Raw genomic sequence first — 20,171 nt, 5'->3', positions numbered from 1 at the left:
ATAGTGCATTTTGAGCTTTTTTTAGTCTTGAAACCCATGCTGTAATTAGTATTATTGGGAGGTTTGTCCAATAAAATTAGATTTATACTCTAATGGCTGATTATTTGAACATTATACTGACTAATTTTTATCAACTTTTTAGGAAAATCAGAAAAAAAGTAGCATTTGGATTCAACAGTGCATAAATGTCAAGGCTGCAAACATGTGATACCTCTCGGCTATTCAGTTTAAATATTGCTTTAATTTCCATACTACATAGACGTTCAAAATGTTTTCCAAATTTCCATCTGAGGCATGGTTCTCCAAACTTTTAATACTCCAAATAATTGCGCACAACTTTTCTGCAGACCTATGTGTCCCTATTTTACAGACTACAAATAAATCCTAAGCATGTCTTATGCTTCTCCCTTTGACATTTCATTAATCCTCAGATAATTCACAGAAGAAGTTAAAGGGTTTGGTCACTACTTTTATACCATACTAGTATAGGTCAGCGACACCTGGCATCCTCACTGATCAGCTGCTGCCGGGATCAGCAGTTGGCAAGCTGATCAGCACAGTGCTGTCAACTGTGTAGTGGTTTGCAGTTGGGAAATTCACATCCTCTCTTGTTCTGCAGCCACTTTAGAGTTGACGTAACTGTGTTGTTACACTCCACAGATAAGCACGTCCTGCCACTGCTGGCATCGGGAACAGCTGATCTACCGGGGGTGCCAAGTGTTGCACATCCACCAACCTGATATCGATGACCTATCCTAAGGATAGTAGAAAAAGAATCTTTCGTCACAACCATGTAATTACGGTAGTAGTGGAAGATGTGTTTTATTGTGGACACCCTTGGCATGGAAAACAGAACCCAACGTTTCAGTATACATCAGCCTTTATCAAGGTTATCTAGACAAAACATAAATGCTATATTTATTTCAAGGGTAACAAAAATGATATCCGCTGAAAATAAAGCGTTTATGGTCATGAAGGACAGCAAAGTTGAAACAACAGAATAATAAAATGCGTGGATGATAAAGGATGCTTGTGTTCAAGTGAGCAAACTGTGGAAACAATGTAGGAAAAAAAATATATATATATACATAGGTACAAATGTACATGCATCCATAAATGGGAACAGCATAGACAATCAAACAGTGAGAGAGGAGGGAGAAAAGGTCATACGAGCATCAGTGTGAATATATGGTTGAAATCATGATAATAATTATTATATACTGAGGACCCAATACACATACGTATACATATGTATATACAGTACAGACCAAAAGTTTGGACACACCTCATTTAAAGATTTTTGTGTATTTTCATGACTATGTATACTGTGTATCACTCTGGGTGCAGCCAACCTTAGCTAGGTCTTTGGTACATCTACGTGGCCCCCAATCTTGGAAGATATGTAGAGAAAAATTTAGGACCCTTACTAACTTTTTGTTGTAGTGACAGCAGGTGATGATGTAATTAAATATCAATATTCCATCGTTGTCTGAATTCCAGGAGAATGACATCAATGAGCTGCCACTCATCAATATTCCATCAACTCTGACAAAATAGTAAAGGCTTCAGCTAATGAGCCGCCCTTTAAAAAAGCGCTTCCATCAAAGTTTTTACCCTCTTAATATATTGCAATCCTCACATTATATTGCACTGTGTATTTACAATAGATCATTTTGCCTTTCTACCCTGTTAGTGCTACTCTTTTCTCTGCTCTATGTAGAAACAGGAAGTATGTTGTCCCTGCATGAATCATTACCCTTTTCAACTCCTGACCCAGATGCTCCCTCATCCCCCTGCCATGGACTTTTGCAGTGACTTATGACTCATGCAGGAAAATTGACCTCCTGTTTCTAGATAGAGCTTAGGGGGATTCAGCTACTCTGTTTTTTAATCACGTGATGTCATAGACCCAATGGAAAAGAGACGCATTAGCTTGGTAGAAAGGCAAAATGAGCAATTGTAAGTACACAGTGATATATAAAATGATGACTGCAATATATTAAGAGGATAAATACAGGAGGAGGAGGAGTAATTATTTAATGTTCTGTACATAGTTACATAGTTATTAAGGTTGAAGGAATACTTTAAGTCCATCTAGTTCAACCCATAGCCTAACATGCCCTAACATGTTGATCCAGGGGAAGGCAAAAAAACCCCATGTGGTAAGAGTAAGCTCCACCATGGGGAAAAAAATTCCTTCCCGACCCCACATACGGCAATCAGACTAGTTCCCTGGATCAACGCCTTATCAAGGAATCTAATATATATGCCCTGTAACATTATACTTTTCCAGAAAGGTATCCAGTCCCCTCTTAAATTTAAGTAATGAATCACTCATTACAACATCATACCCCCCAGTCCTCTAATAACCTTGGTTGCTCTTCTCTGCACCTGCTCCAGTTCAGCTATGTCTTTCTTATACACTGGAGACCAGAACTGTGCACAGTATTCTAAGTGTGGTCGAACTAGTGACTTGTATAGAGGTAAAATTATGTTCTCCTCATGAGCATCTATGCCTCTTTTAATACATCCCATTATTTTATTTGCCTTTGTAGCAGCTGCCTGACACTGGCCACTGAATATGAGTTTGTCATCCACCCATATACCCAGGTCTTTTTCATTGACGGTTTTGCCCAGAGTTTTAGAATTAAGCACATAGTTATACATCTTATTACTTCTACCCAAGTGCATGACCTTACATTTATCCCCATTAAAGCTTATTTGCCATTTATCAGCCCAAGCTTCTAGTTTACATAAATCATCCTGTAATATAAAATTGTCCTTCTCTGTATTGATTACCCTGCAGAGTTTAGTGTCATCTGCAAATATTGAAATTCTACTCTGAATGCCCCCTACAAGGTCATTAATAAATATGTTAAAAAGAAGAGGGCCCAATACTGACCCCTGACCCCTGTGGTACCCCACTACTAACCGCGACCCAGTCCGAGTGTGCTCCATTAATTACCACCCTTTGTTTCCTATCCCTGAGCCAGCTCTCAACCCACTTGCACATATTTTCCCCTATCCCCATTATTCTCATTTTATGCATCAACCTTTTGTGTGGCACCGTATCAAAAGCTTTTGAAAAGTCCATATATACTCCGTCCACTGCGTTCCCTTGGTCCAGTCCGGAACTTACCTCTTCATAGAAGCTGATCAAATTAGTCTGACATGAACGGTCCCTAGTAAACCCATGCTGATACTGGGTCATGAGGTTATTCCTCTTCAGATACTCCAGTATAGCATCCCTTAGAATGCCCTCCAGGATTTTACCCACAGTAGAGGTTAAGCTTACTGGCCTATAATTTCCGAGTTCAGTTTTTGTCCCCTTTTTGAATATTGGCACCACATTTGCTATACGCCAGTCCTGTGGTACAGACCCTGTTATTATGGACTCTTTAAAGATTAAAAATAATGGTCTATCAATGACTGTACTTAATTCCTGCAGTACTCGGGGGTGTATCCCATCCGGGCCCGGAGATTTGTAAATTTTTGTGATTTTTAGACGCCGCCGTACTTCCTGCTGGGTTAAGCAGGTAACATTTAATTGGGAATTTTTATCACTAGTCATATTGGCTGCCATGGGATTTTCTTTTGTAAATACTGATGAAAAAAAGTCATTTAGCATATTGGCATGGTTATTTTTTCTGGCTATGATACAATAAGCTCAGTTTATATGTAGCTGAGTAATAAAGGTTGAAAAGAAAAAAAAAGTTAAAATACAGCTGATATTAAAACTCTGATAATACACTGTACATATGATTCATGTTGTAAAGACTATTGGGAACATATTTCAGGAATTCCCTGCTGGTGAATTAGTGAAATATAGCTAAAATCTATTTAGATATATTGAACAGAGAAAATGTTAAAATTAATAATTTGATGAATAGATGCTATATTTTGAATTGCTTATTCTCCGAGTATCTAATGAGTTCTGAGTCTCAGGACTCGCTTTTCTCTAAATGAATTTCCATATTTTCATTTGTGCTGGATGACTATCTAAAGCACTGGCGGGAATTTAAAAATAATACCCCATAAATTAACAAAATGTTTAAAATTTGCTTACTACATTTGCATGAATAATTTATTGTATTTGCGTTCTGTGCATTTATCAGGGAAACGTATAACATCCTCTTCCTGCGTTCCCATGATTAGTATTGTGCAAATAATTATATATGAGATGAGAATTGCTTGCCTTGCAGGAACTCGTATAGAAGATTATTTAAGGAAATGTCAGGGAAGGATTATTTATTTCATTTAATTCTCCCCTGACTATACAACTGGTTATTTATAAGAGAAGAGAAATAATCTGGAATGTCAGGTTAAGGTGATTATGTCTATTGGAAATAATTAGTTAAGTATTACCATTGATTCCTAACATTTTTTACCCTTTTTTTTATTTTCAGATAGATCGCATAATCTTCTGTGTGTTTTTGGATATTGACTACAAAATATACAAAAGGAAATTGAATGAGTTTTTTCTAAAAGGTACAGTGCATGACTATTACTTTTATTTTTAAGTACCTGGTAATAGCTGTGTTCATAACATAAAATAAATATATGGATACCATTACTTTTAAATCTAAGACCAGTTTAACATATCTAATATTTACAGTCCAAGTATTGACCACATTTTCTGGACCATCAACGGGTCTCCTGACCCAAAATTACCAGTTTCATTTATGGCTATGAGGCTGTCCAGAGCTGGTCATACTAGCCTTAAAAATGATTGTCCTGAATGCACCCGGATGCAACAGAGAGAGTCAACTGGTGGAGGCAATGTGATGTTTTGCTGGGAAACCTTGTGTTTTAGCGTTCATGTGGATGTTACTTTGATACGTACCATCTACAGTATCAGCAATAGAGAAGATATATAAATTTACTTTTATTTAAATAATAAGTTAAAAGAAAGCTGCCCTTGGAGTGTAAGTGAGGGTAATAAATGCGCAATAAAATAAGGAGATCTCGCTCTTTTTCTGTTTCTAGTTGTAGGCTCTGTACATAAGTATCTACATGTGGTGAAGCATATAGCAATAGATATCACTGTACATATATCAGACAACAATTTACAGTCCTGCAAACACTAACTGGTTTAACCCTTACTAGCTCACAATCCGCAAAAGAGGTACAGAGAATGGTTGTTCCCACAGGGTAGTTAGAGAGGCACAGCTTGACAGTGGTCAAGACAAGTCAACCCTAATAGAACCACCATACATCACAATTGCTTGTGTCAATGTAGGGACATAATAACATACCGTATATAATTGAGTATAAGCCGACCCCCCCCTAATTATGACTCAAGTATAAGCCTAGGGTGGAAAATGCAGCAGCTACCGGTAAATTTCAAAAATAAAAATAGGTACCAATAAAAGTAAAATTAATTGAGATATCAGTAGGTTAAGTATTTTTGAATATCCATATTGAATCAGGAGCCCCATATAATGCTCCATACAGTTCATGATGGGCCCCATAAGATGCTCCATATTAAAATATGCCCATATAATGCTGCACAAAGGTTAATAATGGCCCCATAAGATGCTCCATAGACACATTTGCCCCATACAGTACTGCATAAAGGTTAATAAGGGCCCCATAAGTTGCTCCATAGAGATATTTGCCCCATATAATGCTGCACAAATGTTGATTATGGCCCCATAAGATGCTCCATAGAGATATTTGCCCCATATAGTGCTGCACAAACGTTGAATATGGCCCCATAAGATGCTCCATAGAGATATTTGCCCCATATGCTGTTGCCACTATTGAAAAAAAAAAAAATGACATACTCACCTCTCGTCACTCAGGCCCCCGGCACTTGCAGTACTCACCAGTCCTCGTTCCGGTGCCGCTGTGTCTTCTGCGTCTTCTGCACTGAAGCTCAGACATAGGGCACAGAATAACCACGTCATCGCACCCTCTGACCTGAGCGTCACTGCAGAGGACGCGGAAGACAGAGCGGTGCCCGGAATGAGGACAGGTGAATATCGCGCAGTGCTCCCCCTCCCCATTATACTCACCTGTTCCTGGTGTGGTCCCTGCATCTCTGGTCTCCTGACGCTGAGAGCTTCTTCCAGCGTTGAGCGGTCACCGTTACCGCTCATTACAGTAATGAATATGCGGCTCCACCCCTATGGGAGTGGAGTCGGGTCCATATTCATTACTATAATGAGTGGTACCATGTGACCGCTCAACGCTCGAAGACGCTGTCAGCGCCTGGAGACCGGAGATGCAGGGACCACGCCAGGAGCAGGTGAGTATGTCACAGCCGCCACTCCCCCTCCCCCGCTGACCCCCCTGGGATAATGACTCGAGTATAAGCCAAGAGGGGCACTTTCAGCTGAAAATGGGCTGAAAATCTTGGCTTATACTCGAGTATATACGGTATGTATTAAAATGGAGTGGTCCCATGTCATGTATAGGAGGTCATCACGGTTATGCAGGTATCCTCCAGGAGAAAAGGGGTAGGTAAGCTGGCCCTAAAAGAATTTTTAACGGCTGGCAGAACTAAAACCCCAAGACTCCTACCCAGAAAAGGGCAGTCCATATCTGACCCTTAAGATGGAGGCCCTGCACGTCCTAGGGACGTGATATCTACTGATGAGTGGGACCACTCCATTTTACTATATATTTTATTATCTGGGTGGACTTCTACTCATGTTATTATGTCCCTACATTGACACATGCAATTGTGACGTATGGTGGTTCTACTAGGGTTGAGTTGTCTTGACCACTGTCAAGCTGTGCCTCTCTAACTACCCTGTGGGAACAACCATTCTCTGTGCCTCTTTTGTGGATTATGAGTTAGTAAGGTTTAATCCAGTTAGTGTCTTTGCAGGATTGTAAATTGTCTGATATATGTACAAGGGTATCTGTTGCTATATACTTCACCACATGTAGATACTTACTAGATGGTGGCCCGATTCTATCGCATCGGGTATTCTAGAATATGCATGTCCACGTACTATGTTGCCCAGTCATGTAGTATAATGCTCCATGCAGTTATGGCCCCATAGATCCCCCATATAATGCTGCATGCAGTTATGGCCCCATAGATGCCCCATATAATGCTCCATGCAGTTATGGCCCCATAGATGCCCCATATAATGCTCCATGCAGTTATGGCCCCATAGATGCCCCATATAATGCTCCATGCAGTTATGGCCCCATAGATGCCCCATATAATGCTCCATGCAGTTCTTTATGGCCCCATAGATGCTCCATATAATGCTCCATGCAGTTATGGCCCCATAGATGCCCCATATAATGCTCCATGCAGTTCTTTATGGCCCCATAGACGCTCCATATAATGCTCCATGCAGTTCTTTATGGCCCCATAGACGCTCCATACAGCATTGTGCCACATGTAATGCTGCTGCTGCAATAAAAAAAAATCACATACTCACCTCTCGTCGCTACTCCTCAGCGTCCCGTCTCTCCACACTGACTGTTCAGGCAAAGGGCGGCGCGCACACTAATACGTCATCGCTCCCTCTGACCTGTACAGTCAGTGCAAGAGGATGGGAAGACAGAGCGGCGCCCGGCGGATGGAACATGGACAGGTGAATATGAAATACTCACCTGGTCCCGGCGCTCCTGGCGCTGTCCCTGCCTGTCCCATGGTACCGCAGCTTCTTCACATAGGGCCTGTGGTGACATCGCGGTCACATGACCGTGACGTCATGGCAGGTCCTGCTCGCGCAGGCGCGCAAGGCCTGTGATGACGTCGCGGTCACATGACCGTGACGTCATGGCAGGTCCTGCTCGCGCAGGCAGGTCCTTGTCGCACACCAAACTTAGCACCGGAACCTGCCGCTTGCATGGACCGGTCACCGGAGCGTCGGAAAGCCGGCGGAAGGTGAGTATATAATAATTTATTTTTTTTAATTATTATTTTTCACATTAGATGTTTTTACTAATGAGGCTGCATAGGCAGCCTCAATAGTAAAAACTTGGTCACACAGGGTTAATAGCGGCGGTAACGGAGTGAGTTACCCATGGCATAACGCGATCCGTTACTGCTGGCATTAACCCTGTGTGAGCCGTGACTGCGGGGAGTAAGTGCAGCGCCCCAGAGTCCTGGTCGTTGCAGTACTGTGGCTCTGCCACTATGGGGAGCTATGGTACGTCTGATTGCACTAAAGGAGTTTCTCTGGTCAGGCAACACCTCACTACACTTCACACTCCGGCCACCAGGGGGGTTGGTCCTATCTAGTAGGCCACTCCTCACACTCTGGTAAAACTGGGGGTTGGACAGGAAGACAGAGAGAAGTAGCTGGGAAGAGCTAGTGAGAGGACCTGTCAGGGATGGGATCCTGACAGACTCCTCAGAGCAGAACTAACCAGTGCACAACGGGAATACAGTAAAGAGGAATTGGGACCAGAAGGAGTCATGCTGTTAGACCGAGGCAACATCCTTCTGAGGCGCAAACAGTCGGTGGCCGGAACGCCGAGCAAGTAAGAGACTTTAAGTACTACTGCAAACCACGGCAGGACAGCCAATTACAGGTTGGCTGTCTCACTTAACACCTAAGCAGACAACGGAGGCAGCTGTGGGAGAGGGGCGACTCTAGGGTCCCGGAAGAACTCCAGGCCTACCCCGTCATACGGGTGCGTCCTACCATATCACCTGGAGGACGGAGAGAACGAACATCAGAGATAGACAGAACCAGTTGTGAGGACTATCCCGGGAGCTCAGCAGGGAAGGACTACAACACCCAGCGCTAGAAGGTAGACACTGATTCCCACCTGTAAAGAGAACTCCTGATGTGTCTTTAGACCGGCCGGTCTCTGACAGCCCTGGTAACAGCGCTCTGGACTGAGGACTTTAAAACCTTCAGTAAAGAGGTAAAGAGACTGCAACTTGGTGTCCTCGTTATTTACTGCACCGCACCACCACCGCTATCCACATCTATTACTGTACGCCCCTCAGCAGGGTCACGGACCGGGTCTAGCCACCGTGACAACCCCAGAGCAGAGACTCAGAGGCCCGGTACCGGGTACCCCTCGGCCCTGCGGCAGTGGGGGCGCTACAATTTGGCGTCACGAACAGGATCTACTTAAGCCTGAAGAATCAGGTCATGTGTGCCTTAGAACTGTGATTTATTGTGCTTGGACTGTACTTTATTGCAAAGACTGTGCTGTGCCATTTACCGCCAAAATTCGCCATTGCCGCGCACGGAGGGAGGAGCCTTAGCTTCGTGGGCGGAACCAGCCAAAAGAAGCGCGGAACGGAAAGCGCAGTAAGGCGCCAATCCCGGAAGAGGAACTCCGACCTCCAGCAGGTTAGTGGGAGGAAGGGACAGCCATGTCCGAGTCGGGAGGAGAGGAGGTGGCGGCCGCAGCCGCGGACGCAGGGGCAGCTCCGGTCCCCGCAGCGAGTGAAGCCGCGGCCCTAATACCACCACCGGTTGCCGCAGAACCCGCTGTTCCCCTCAGCCAGTCGGACACTGCCGCTAACACAAAAGCCATAATGCCCTTCTCCATGCCGTACCTGCCCGGAGCGGCCTGGCTCCCACGATACTCTGGGGAGTCGCATACATTCACTGACTTTAAAGAAGGGCTCTGCAGCCTGCTCGGGTTCTATCCCCTGACAGAGCCTCAGAAGGTTCATATGATAACCGGCCAACTCTTTGGGGCGGCTCTGAGAGAATTGAAGTCCTCGCCCGCCGAGGATAAGGGAACTGCACAACAGATTTTTGCAAAGCTTAAAGCCACCTTCAATACTCGCACTGCTACAGAAATTAAACTGACTTTCTATGGATGCAAACAAAGGCCGCAGGATAGCTTATGGGACTATGCCCTTAATCTCCAAGAGGCGATGCGGGCCATTAAGCAGAGTGACCCCAGCAGCATGCAAGATGAGGATAAACTTCTGAAGGAGCGGTTCATTGAGGGGCTCCTGTGCAGTCACCAGCGGGGCCAATTGCACTTCCTGGCCATGCAAAATCCAGACTTGACTTTTGCGCAATTTAAAGATAAGGCTATCCAGGCATTGCAGGAGCGACAGCCCAGCCGCGCAATACCACCCAGGCGCCCCGCTCTCACATACCACCAGGAGGTGGAATCGGATACCCCAGTTGCCGCGGAGGCCGACGCCCAGAGCTTCGAGGACGACTCCCCTGCAGGACTTCGCCTCCAGATGCAAGAGCTAACCAAGAGCGTTGCTGCCCTAGACGGACGGTGCAGTCCCTACAGGAGGCCCCCAAAGAACAGATCCAGCTAGCCTCCAGACCAGAAGATGTCCCCTGGACGCGACAGAAAAGGACCAGAGGCCGGGACAGCGATCGCTTCCATCAGGACGGACGACCCATCTGCCGCCGATGTCACCAGGTGGGCCACCTTGCAAGGTACTGTCCTTTAAACGAGCAACCCCTGGGGCAAAGGGCCAACCCCCAGGAGTAGGACGGTCAGGCCCGCAGCATTGGAGAACCAAGTATATTGGAGGACGACCAGTTCTCCCTGTAGTGATTGATGGAATCCCCTTGAACGCCTTGCTGGACACCGGTTCTCAGGTGACGACTATACCTTACGTGCTTTATAAACGGTATTGGGAGGACGCTGATATTACTCGTGGCCCTGATGATGATTTCACCATAATAGCCAGTAATGGTCAGCCGTTGCCACAAGTGGGGTATAAGGAGGTCACCATCAAGGTGGGGCGGGTGGAATTGAAAGCCCAAGGGATTGTGATTGTTGATATTGATCGTCGAGAATGTAATCCCATGATGACACTTGGTACTAATGTTATAGAAAATTGTCTTGCAGAAGTTATTGTTTTGTTGCAACAGGTGGCAGAAACCGCTGGCCACAGTGAGCAACGTGCCCTGCAGAAGGAAATCAGAGCTCTGATGCAGAGACAGCAGGTAGAGCTGACTGGTGGTGAGATTGGTCGTGTCACTGTGAGTGATTCAAACCCCATCGCGATACCCCCCAGGAGTGAGATGTTAATATGGTGTCGGGCAGCCATAGGCCTCAGGGGTAAGGACTACCAGGCCTTGGTAGAACCCGTATATTCAGACAATAGGCCTACTGTTCTGACAGCCCGGGGGGTGGTCGACGTCCGCCAGGGGAGAGTGCCTGTACGTGTCCTCAATTGTGGGGAGGAAGAGGTTCACCTCACCAAGTATACCACGCTCGCCAAACTGTTCACTGTCAATAATAGTGTGATACAGACACCTGAACCCTTGGTCCCGTCAAATGTGGCGGAGAACAAAGGTTCTGCAGAGCACTCGAAAGACTGGTGTCGGGAATTGCATGTGGGCACTGACTCTACCCCATCCCATCAAAAACAGGGGGCCTACAGGGTGGTACACGAGTACGAGCAGGTATTCAGCAAACACCCCTTAGATTTTGGGCAGGTGAAAGGGATCCAACATCACATCCCCACGGGAGATCACCGACCCATAAAAGAGAGATATCGCCCTGTACCCCCAGCTCATTACCAGTGTGCCAAGGACATGTTGCGGGAAATGAAGGAGGCTGGGGTGGTGAGAGACAGCTGTAGCCCCTGGGCAGCTCCGTTAGTCCTTGTTAAAAAGAAAGATGGTACAATGAGGATGTGTGTTGATTACAGGCAGTTGAATCGCATTACACATAAGGACGCATACCCACTGCCCAGGATAGAGGAGTCTCTGGCTGCCTTAAAATCTGCTAACTACTTCTCTACCTTAGATCTCACCAGTGGGTACTGGCAGGTTCCTGTAGCGGAGGCGGACAAGGAGAAGACGGCCTTCACGACACCAATGGGTCTCTGCGAGTTCAACTACATGCCCTTCGGATTGTGCAATGCTCCCAGGACATTCCAGAGGATGATGGAGTGCTGCCTAGGACACATGAACTTTGAAACTGTGCTGCTGTATTTGGATGATGTCATTGTCTTCTCTAAGACCTACGAAGACCATCTGAAGCACCTGGCCGAGGTGTTTGAAGCCCTGTCCAACTTCGGCTTAAAGGTGAAACCGTCCAAGTGTCATCTGCTGAAACCTAAAGTGCAGTACCTGGGCCATGTGGTGAGCGCTGAAGGAGTGGCCCCAGACCCCGACAAGGTCACAGTGATCAAGGACTGGCCAAAGCCCAGTGACCTCCACGAAGTCCGGCAGTTCCTCGGGCTGGTAGGCTATTACCGGAGGTTCATTAAGGACTTCACCAAGAAGGCCGCACCCTTGCAAAACCTGTTGGTGGGCCAACCAAAGAAGACCAAGGGGAGGAACACCCCCTTTGATTGGAACGAGGAGCTGGAGGAATCCTTCACCTGTTTGAAGTCGGCACTGACGGGAGAAGAGATACTGGCTTACCCCGAATATGACCAACCGTTTGTGCTGTACACAGATGCCAGCAATGTGGGATTAGGAGCCGTGCTGTCTCAGGTCCAGAAAGGCAAAGAAAGGGTGATCGCTTACGCCAGCAGGAAACTCCATCCCACGGAAAGGAACCCTGACAACTACAGTTCCTTTAAGCTGGAATTCCTTGCCATTGTATGGGCAGTGACAGAGAGGTTCAAACACTACCTGGCCTCCGCGAAATTCACCATCTTCACGGACAACAATCCGCTAACGCATCTGGATACTGCCAAACTTGGGGCCTTGGAACAGCAATGGATGGCCCGGCTGTCCAACTACGATTACACCATCAAGTACCGGGCAGGACACGAGAATGCCAATGCCGATGCCTTGTCCCGAATGCCCAATTTGCCAGAAGCGGGAGAAGACCCGGAGGCACTTGAAGAGGTGGAGCTGCCTGCATTCCATCGCCCCAAAGCGACTCAGAGCTCTCATCATGTGAAGAACAGGCACAAGAACCAACCGGATGACACGCTGAATCCCCTGCCCCATCACGGGTGGGCGGAAACCCAGGATGGTGACCCCGGGGTCCGTCGGGTGAAAGAGCTCTTGACGCAGGCAGGGTCGCACCCTGACCCAGATGACCCACAAGAGACCCAACAGCTGTGGAAGGGGAGAAGCAAACTGTTTATCCATGATGGCAAGTTGTGCAGGAGGAGCATCGACCCACGTACTCATGAATTGGTGTGGCAGATAGTGGTGCCAAGGCGAGATGCGCCCATGGTTCTGGGAGCCTACCATGATGGAGCCGGACACTTCGGATGGAGGAAGCTAGAAAGGCTACTCCGAGGGAGGTTCTATTGGATTGGCATGAAGAGAACCATTGAGAAGTGGTGTCGGGAGTGTGGTCCATGTAGTCTGCGCAGGAAGGACCGTGACAGTCAACGGGCTCCCCTGCGGCCTATCATCACCAAACGGCCGCTCGAACTGGTCGCACTGGATCATGTGAAGCTGACACCTAGCCGGTCGGGCTATATCTACGCCCTTACCATCGTGGACCACTACTCCAGGTTTTTGGTGGTTGTACCTGTCAAGGATCTAACGGCCAGGACTGCAGCCAGGGCCTTCCAGTAGCACTTTTGTAGGCCCCATGGCTACCCACAGAAGGTACTGACTGATCAGGGACCTGCATTCGAAGCGGAAGTGTTCCAAGAATTCTGTCAACTGTATGGGTGTAAGAAGATCAGAACCACACCGTACCATCCTCAAACCAACGGGATGTGTGAGAAGATGAACCAAGTGGTAATCGATTTATTGAAGACCTTGCCTGTGGAGGAACGGAACCTGTGGCCAATAAAGTTGCCTGACTTGGTGGATATGTACAATCACATCCCAGTAAGTTCCACCAACTGTACCCCAGCGTACCTGATGCGAGGAAGATCTAGTCGGTTACCCGTTGATTTGGACATGGGGGTCCTAGTACCCGAAGATACCTCGCCGGATGCCGACTGGGATGCAGAAAGGCAGCGAAGGTACCGCGAGGTACAGGAGTGTGTAGAAAGAAGTCTCGCCCAGGCTAGGCAAAAACAAGAAAGGGACTACAACCAACACGCTCCTGCGATTCCCCTGTCCCCTGGTGAACAAGTACTTAAACGAAAGAGGAGATTACACAAGCTCGATGACCAATGGGAAGCGGAACCGTATACCATCCTGCCATCCGACTTCGATAACACGAAGGTCTGTCTCATCAGCAAGGACAGAGGGGAGACTTCGACAGCGGTATCCAGGGATCACCTTAAGGTCTGCCCTGATAAGTTGAGAGAGAGGGACATGGCCCCGGAAATCTCCCCGCCGGTGGAAAAGGAGAAGATGATCCATACCGTCCTTGGTGACTTTCCCCAGTCCTGGACTCAGATAAATCAAGCCATCGTGGTACCTGTTCTAATGTTTCAACAGCCGGACCCACCAGAAACAATGGTGGTACCAGATCATCCGGTCCCGCAACCTCAACAAGCCTTACCTGAAGATGCCATGCCGACCGTTGAACCGGCAAATCCTCCCTCTGCTGTCGGTGAACCTGCTGTACCCACTGTTGATAGCAGCAGCTCTGAGAGCCCCAACCTGCCAGTGCTACCCAGACTCACTAGAAGTGTAGCTAGAAGCCAGTGCACTACACCAGCGGTAGCAAGCATAGCGGGCCCTGTTAGGCCAATAGCAACCCCTGCGCTGCGAAGGTCCACATGCAGCACTCAAAATCAAACTCCCCTCCGCTACAAAACTTGGAGGTATTAATAAGGGCTGCTATTCAGTTGGAGTTGTTTGTGTGCATATCTTTTGTTACAGGTTTTAAAATGGACAATAGAGTAATGGACGGTGAATTGCTCAAAAACTTTCAAAAAGTGGGACCCCTTTGTTTACCCGGGGTCCCCGCCGTTTCAACCACTGAACTGAGAGTCATAAACTGTGCATGACCTAATTTTCGCAACGTTCAAGAGTTCTCACCTCCCATAAAGGGAAGCACTGTTATGTTTAATTGTTTATGCGATTTCAAAATTTTGTGTGTTCCCTGTTAACATGTATTGTTGTTCTTGTTTTCCCAGTCCCAGAGTACTGGATTTAACCGGGGGGGAGTGCAGCGCCCCAGAGTCCTGGTCGTTGCAGTACTGTGGCTCCGCCACTATGGGCAGCTATGGTACGTCTGATTGCACTAAAGGAGTTTCTCTGATCAGGTAACACCTCACTACACTTCACACTCCGGCCACCAGGGGGGGTGGTCCTATCTAGTAGGCCACTCCTCACACTCTGGTAAAACTGGGGGTTGGACAGGAAGACAGAGAGAAGTAGCTGGGAAGAGCTAGTGAGAGGACCTGTCAGGGATGGGATCCTGACAGACTCCTCAGAGCAGAACTAACCAGTGCACAACGAGAATACAGTAAAGAGGAATTGGGACCAGAAGGAGTCGTGCTGTTAGACCGAGGCAACATCCTTCTGAGGCGCAAACAGTCGGTGGCCGGAACGCCGAGCAAGTAAGAGACTTTAAGTACTACTGCAAACCACGGCAGGACAGCCAATTACAGGTTGGCTGTCTCACTTAACACCTAAGCAGACAACGGAGGCAGCTGTGGGAGAGGGGCGACTCTAGGGTCCCGGAAGAACTCCAGGCCTACCCCGTCATACGGGTGCGTCCTACCATATCACCTGGAGGACGGAGAGAACGAACATCAGAGATAGACAGAACCAGTTGTAAGGACTATCCCGGGAGCTCAGCAGGGAAGGACTACAACACCCAGCGCTAGAAGGTAGACACTGATTCCCACCTGTAAAGAGAACTCCTGATGTGTCTTTAGACCGGCCGGTCTCTGACAGCCCTGGTAACAGCGCTCTGGACTGAGGACTTTAAAACCTTCAGTAAAGAGGTAAAGAGACTGCAACTTGGTGTCCTCGTTATTTACTGCACCGCACCACCACCGCTATCCACATCTATTACTGTACGCCCCTCAGCAGGGTCACGGACTGGGTCTAGCCACCGTGACAACCCCAGAGCAGAGACTCAGAGGCCCGGTACCGGGTACCCCTCGGCCCTGCGGCAGTGGGGGCGCTACATATGGAGCGGGCGATGGGCAGTGACTGCAGGGGAGTAGGGGAGGGAGTAATCGGATTGTGCCCATCGCTGATTGGTCGCGGCAGCCATGACAGGCAGCTGGCGAGACCAATCAGCGAATGAATAACGGTGATGGAAGTTGCCGACAGACAGACAGAAGGACAGAGAGAAAGACGGAAGTACCCCTTAGACAATTATATATATATAGATATACTCAGCTTACAACTACAAAAAGAAGAAGAATGAGGTCTCCTTATTTTATTGTGCATTTGCTACCCTCACTTCCCCTCCAAGTTTTAAATAAAACTTAATTTTTACATCTTCTCTATTGCTGATACTCTACATTGTGAAAGATTATATAGTGGGCTGTGACCCACTTTTTTGCTGACTTCCTACATACCACCATCTACTTATAATAATAATAATAATTAATAATAATTTTTACTTATATAGCGCCAACATGTTCTGCAGCGCTTTACAAATTATAGAGGGGACTTGTACAGACAATAGACATTACAGCATAACAGAAATCACAGTTCAAAACAGATACCAGGAGGAATGAGGGCCCTGCTCGCAAGCTTACAATCTATGAGGAAAAGGGGAGACATGAGAGGTGGATGGTAACAATTAACATGTTTTGTAATTAAAAAAGCAAACAATCAAATATTACTCCCTCATTTAATCCCTCACTGTTCTGATGGTGTTTTTGCCTGTCTCTGCTTAGTTTCTTGCAGCTTATCATGTGTCGTTTACCCACATGACCACTGTAGACAGTCACTGACTTCAGCAATGATGCCTGCATCTGCAGCACAAAACACTTGAGTCAGTAATTATCTGCAGGAGTTGTGTGGTAGATGGCATGAGATTACACACATATTTTCTTTTTTAAACCAAATCTTGCATGTTGCGTACTGGCCAGACTTCACTCTTTGCTATCTACCTCTGCTGTTGAGCACTTGGCAATTGGCGCTGATGGAGGGTATGGTACTGACTTTTTGATTGGGCAGTGTGCCTGCTACACAACTTGTCATTGTCATGATTATGCCCATCTCTATTCTTGTCTAAATTGGCTCTTCATGACCCAAGTCATTAGCCAAGGTACAGATAGAAGACCAGTTGCAGGATGAGTTCAGCAGGCAATGAGAACGCACAATGCATTGATTTTTTAACCTGACTCTGGACTAGGGTTGCCAACATGACTTTTGATTTTTTTTTTCTGGAACGCTTACCAAAAAGAATCACTGAATGACAATTTTTTTTTTAAGGACAAATTGAAAAATTATAATAAATCCCTATGATTGTAAGTGATCTTTGTCTATAGTCCATAATTCTGATTTTAAGACATCAACTGAATTCATTGTGACCTGTAATATTATGATAATTATAATAAAAGTAATCTTAAAAAAAATCACGGGCGCCTTGAATTATTTATGTACATGGAAAAAAGTGCCCTATTTTTATGGACTGCCCTGGTATTTCTGGTCGGTTGGCAACACTACACTGGACTGCGTTAAATACGTCCACCACTTTAACAAAAGTGGGCCCAAAACACAATTATACATATAAAATCGCATAGAAGGTACTTTCACTTTTTGGCATTAGTAACAATTCTCCACTGTTGCTTCAGTCTTTGTGTGATGGCTGTAGTGATGACATCATGACAAGAGCACAAATCACCTCTGCAGCTAATCACTGAGCTCTGTGGTTCTTGCTGTTCATATCTGCAGAGCTTCTGCCACTGCCCTCATATGAATTGTCATCAGGGTTCGGTGATAGAAGCAGGGTGAGTGACACTAGTGCTACTTGTGAAATTCTGTTTGAGACTCACCTCAAGCAAAACATCAAAGGAAGTAAAGTAAATAAAAACAGATATAGTGATTAGCTGTATAGGGAGAATTTTAATGGACTTTAAAATAAAAAAGCAAATTACAAAAGTGGCTAGGGGTTAAAGGTCATCTGAAAGATCTCTGTACTCTGCGTTCATATTCTTGTACACCATAATCATAGGTAATGGACCACTCCTTTAAATATGTAGCGACAGAGCCAATTTTAGCCTAAATGACCAAATACCATTTTTCAAATTATATATTTGTCATTTTGTGTTAATAACACTGGAATTCTTCAAATAATCCCAGTGATTCTGAGATACCTTTTTTGTGATATATTGTACTTTAGGTTAGTGATAAACTTAGGTTGAAATGTTTTGTGTTTTCAAATATTTTCATAAAAAATTGCTGAAGATTTAGAAAAAAGAGCAATTTTATAAATGTCACTGATTTTCCTAAACCAAAAAGTCATGTTACATGCAGAACAAAAAAAAATACCGTAACCAGCAATTTTTGATTTTTTTTTTTTTTAAATACCATTCATCATGCAGAATAAGTGATAAGAAGTCTTTGTTGTTCGGGTCAGTACTATTAAAGTAGATTTACATAACTTTATTTATGCTTTCCTTCATTTACACACTAAATACAATATTTAATTAAAATGTCATTTGTTTTTGCATCACCATATTCAGATTCAGAGCCATGTGAAGGCTTTATTTTTGCGTGCTCCTAAGTTATCTCTAATGCTATTTTTTTTACATACGACTTTTCGATTGTTTTTTTATCCCATTTTTTTGTGTGTGTATTGTTAGTATGAAGAAAGTGTTAAATTTTTGGTGTGTTTTTTTTTTTTTTTTTAATAGTGTTCATCCTTAACCCCTTTCTGCCAGCTGACGGAATAGTACGTCAGCTGGCAGAACCCCCGCATTGAGGTGGGCTCCGGCGGTGAGCCCACCTCAAACCGCGACATGTCAGCTGTTTTGTACAGCTGACAAGTGCGTGCAATGAGCGCGAGCGGAAATGCGATCCGCCCGCACCCATTAAATAGTTAAATGACACTGTCAAGCGCCGCGCGGCCGGAAGTGCTCGAACCGCTGACCCCCGTCACATGATCGGGGGTCAGCGGTGCATTGCCATAACAACCAGAGGTCTCCTTGAGACCTCTATGGTTGTTGATGGCCAATTGCTTTGAGGGCCACCCTGTGGTCGGTGTTCAAAGCACACCTGCATTTCTGCTACATAGAGGTGGTCTGTGCTTCACCTCTATGTAGCAGAGGCGATCGAGTTGTGCATGCTTCTAGCCTCCTATGGAGGCTATTGAAGCATGCCAAAATTAAAAAAAAAGTGTTTAAAAATATAAAAAAAATAAAAAATATATAAAAGTTCAAATCACCCCCCTTTCACCCCAATCAAAATAAAACAATTAAAAAAAAATCAAACCTACACATATTTGGTATTGCCGCATTCAGAATCGCCCGATCTATCAATAAAAACAAAGCATTAACCTGATCACTAAACGGCGTAGCGAGAAAAAAAATCAAAATGCCAAAATTTCGTTTTTTTGGTTCCCGCGACATTGCATTAAAATGCAATAACGGGCAATCAAAAGAACGTATCTGCACCAAAATGGTATCATTAAAAACGCCAGCACGCAAAAAAAGCCCTCACCCGTCCCCAGATCACGAAAATTGGAGATGTTATGGGTATCGGAAAATGGCGCAATTTTATTTTATTTTTTTTAGCAAACTTTGGAATTTTTTTTTACCACTTAGATAAAAAAAAACCTAGACATGTTTGGTGTCTATGAACTCATAATGACCTGGAGAATCATATTGGCAGGTTAGTTTTAGCATTTGGTGAACCTAGCAAAAAAGCCAAACAAAAAACAAGTGTGAGATTGCACTTTTTTTGCAATTTCATTGCACTTGGAACTTTTTTACTGTTTTCTGTTACACGGCATGGTAAAACCAATAGTATCGTTCAAAAGTACATCTTGTCCCGCAAAAAATAAGCCCTCACATGGCCATATTGACGGAAAAATAAAAAAGTTATGGCTCTGGGAAGGAGGGGAGCGAAAAACGAAAACGAAAAAACGGAAAAAGCTCTGGGGGTGAAGGGGTTAAGGGTTAGCTAATGTGCCAGTTTTATAGATCAGGTCATGCCGCACATGACAATGCCATTTGTGTACTTTTTTGTTTATTGTTGCTTTTATATAAAAGCTGTCTTATTTCATTTGTGAAACAATTTTGGGAGGTTTTTTTTTTTACACTTTTATTAACTTTCTTAAAAACTACATGTTTTACTTAGTTCCACTATGAGACTTCCATGTACTGTCCAAGGTTTATTCGCTGGTCTCATTGCAGATCATTGTGCCCTCAGGTCTATTCTTGGCCTTGGGTTGTCATGACAACTATTGGGACCCCCCCAAATTGCCGAGTTCCAATGGGGTTAAAGAGAGAGCCCCTT

The 20,171-nt window shown here is 45.3% G+C and overlaps 1 protein-coding gene across 1 annotated transcript in view; it reads left to right on the top strand.

Moving 5' to 3' along the window:
* MACROD2 (mono-ADP ribosylhydrolase 2) overlaps positions 1–20,171 on the top strand; it is a 2,853,334-nt gene that overhangs the window by 2,549,048 nt on the left and 284,115 nt on the right. The window contains exon 9 of the mRNA XM_077282574.1: positions 4,407–4,488. Within this exon, the coding sequence (XP_077138689.1) occupies positions 4,407–4,488 (82 nt within the window). The remainder of the gene's footprint in view (positions 1–4,406; positions 4,489–20,171) is intronic.

The sequence above is a fragment of the Ranitomeya variabilis genome, chromosome 2, assembly GCF_051348905.1.
Source record: "Ranitomeya variabilis isolate aRanVar5 chromosome 2, aRanVar5.hap1, whole genome shotgun sequence".
Lineage (NCBI taxonomy): Eukaryota > Metazoa > Chordata > Amphibia > Anura > Dendrobatidae > Ranitomeya > Ranitomeya variabilis.
This window is presented reverse-complemented; position numbering and strand designations above follow the sequence as displayed.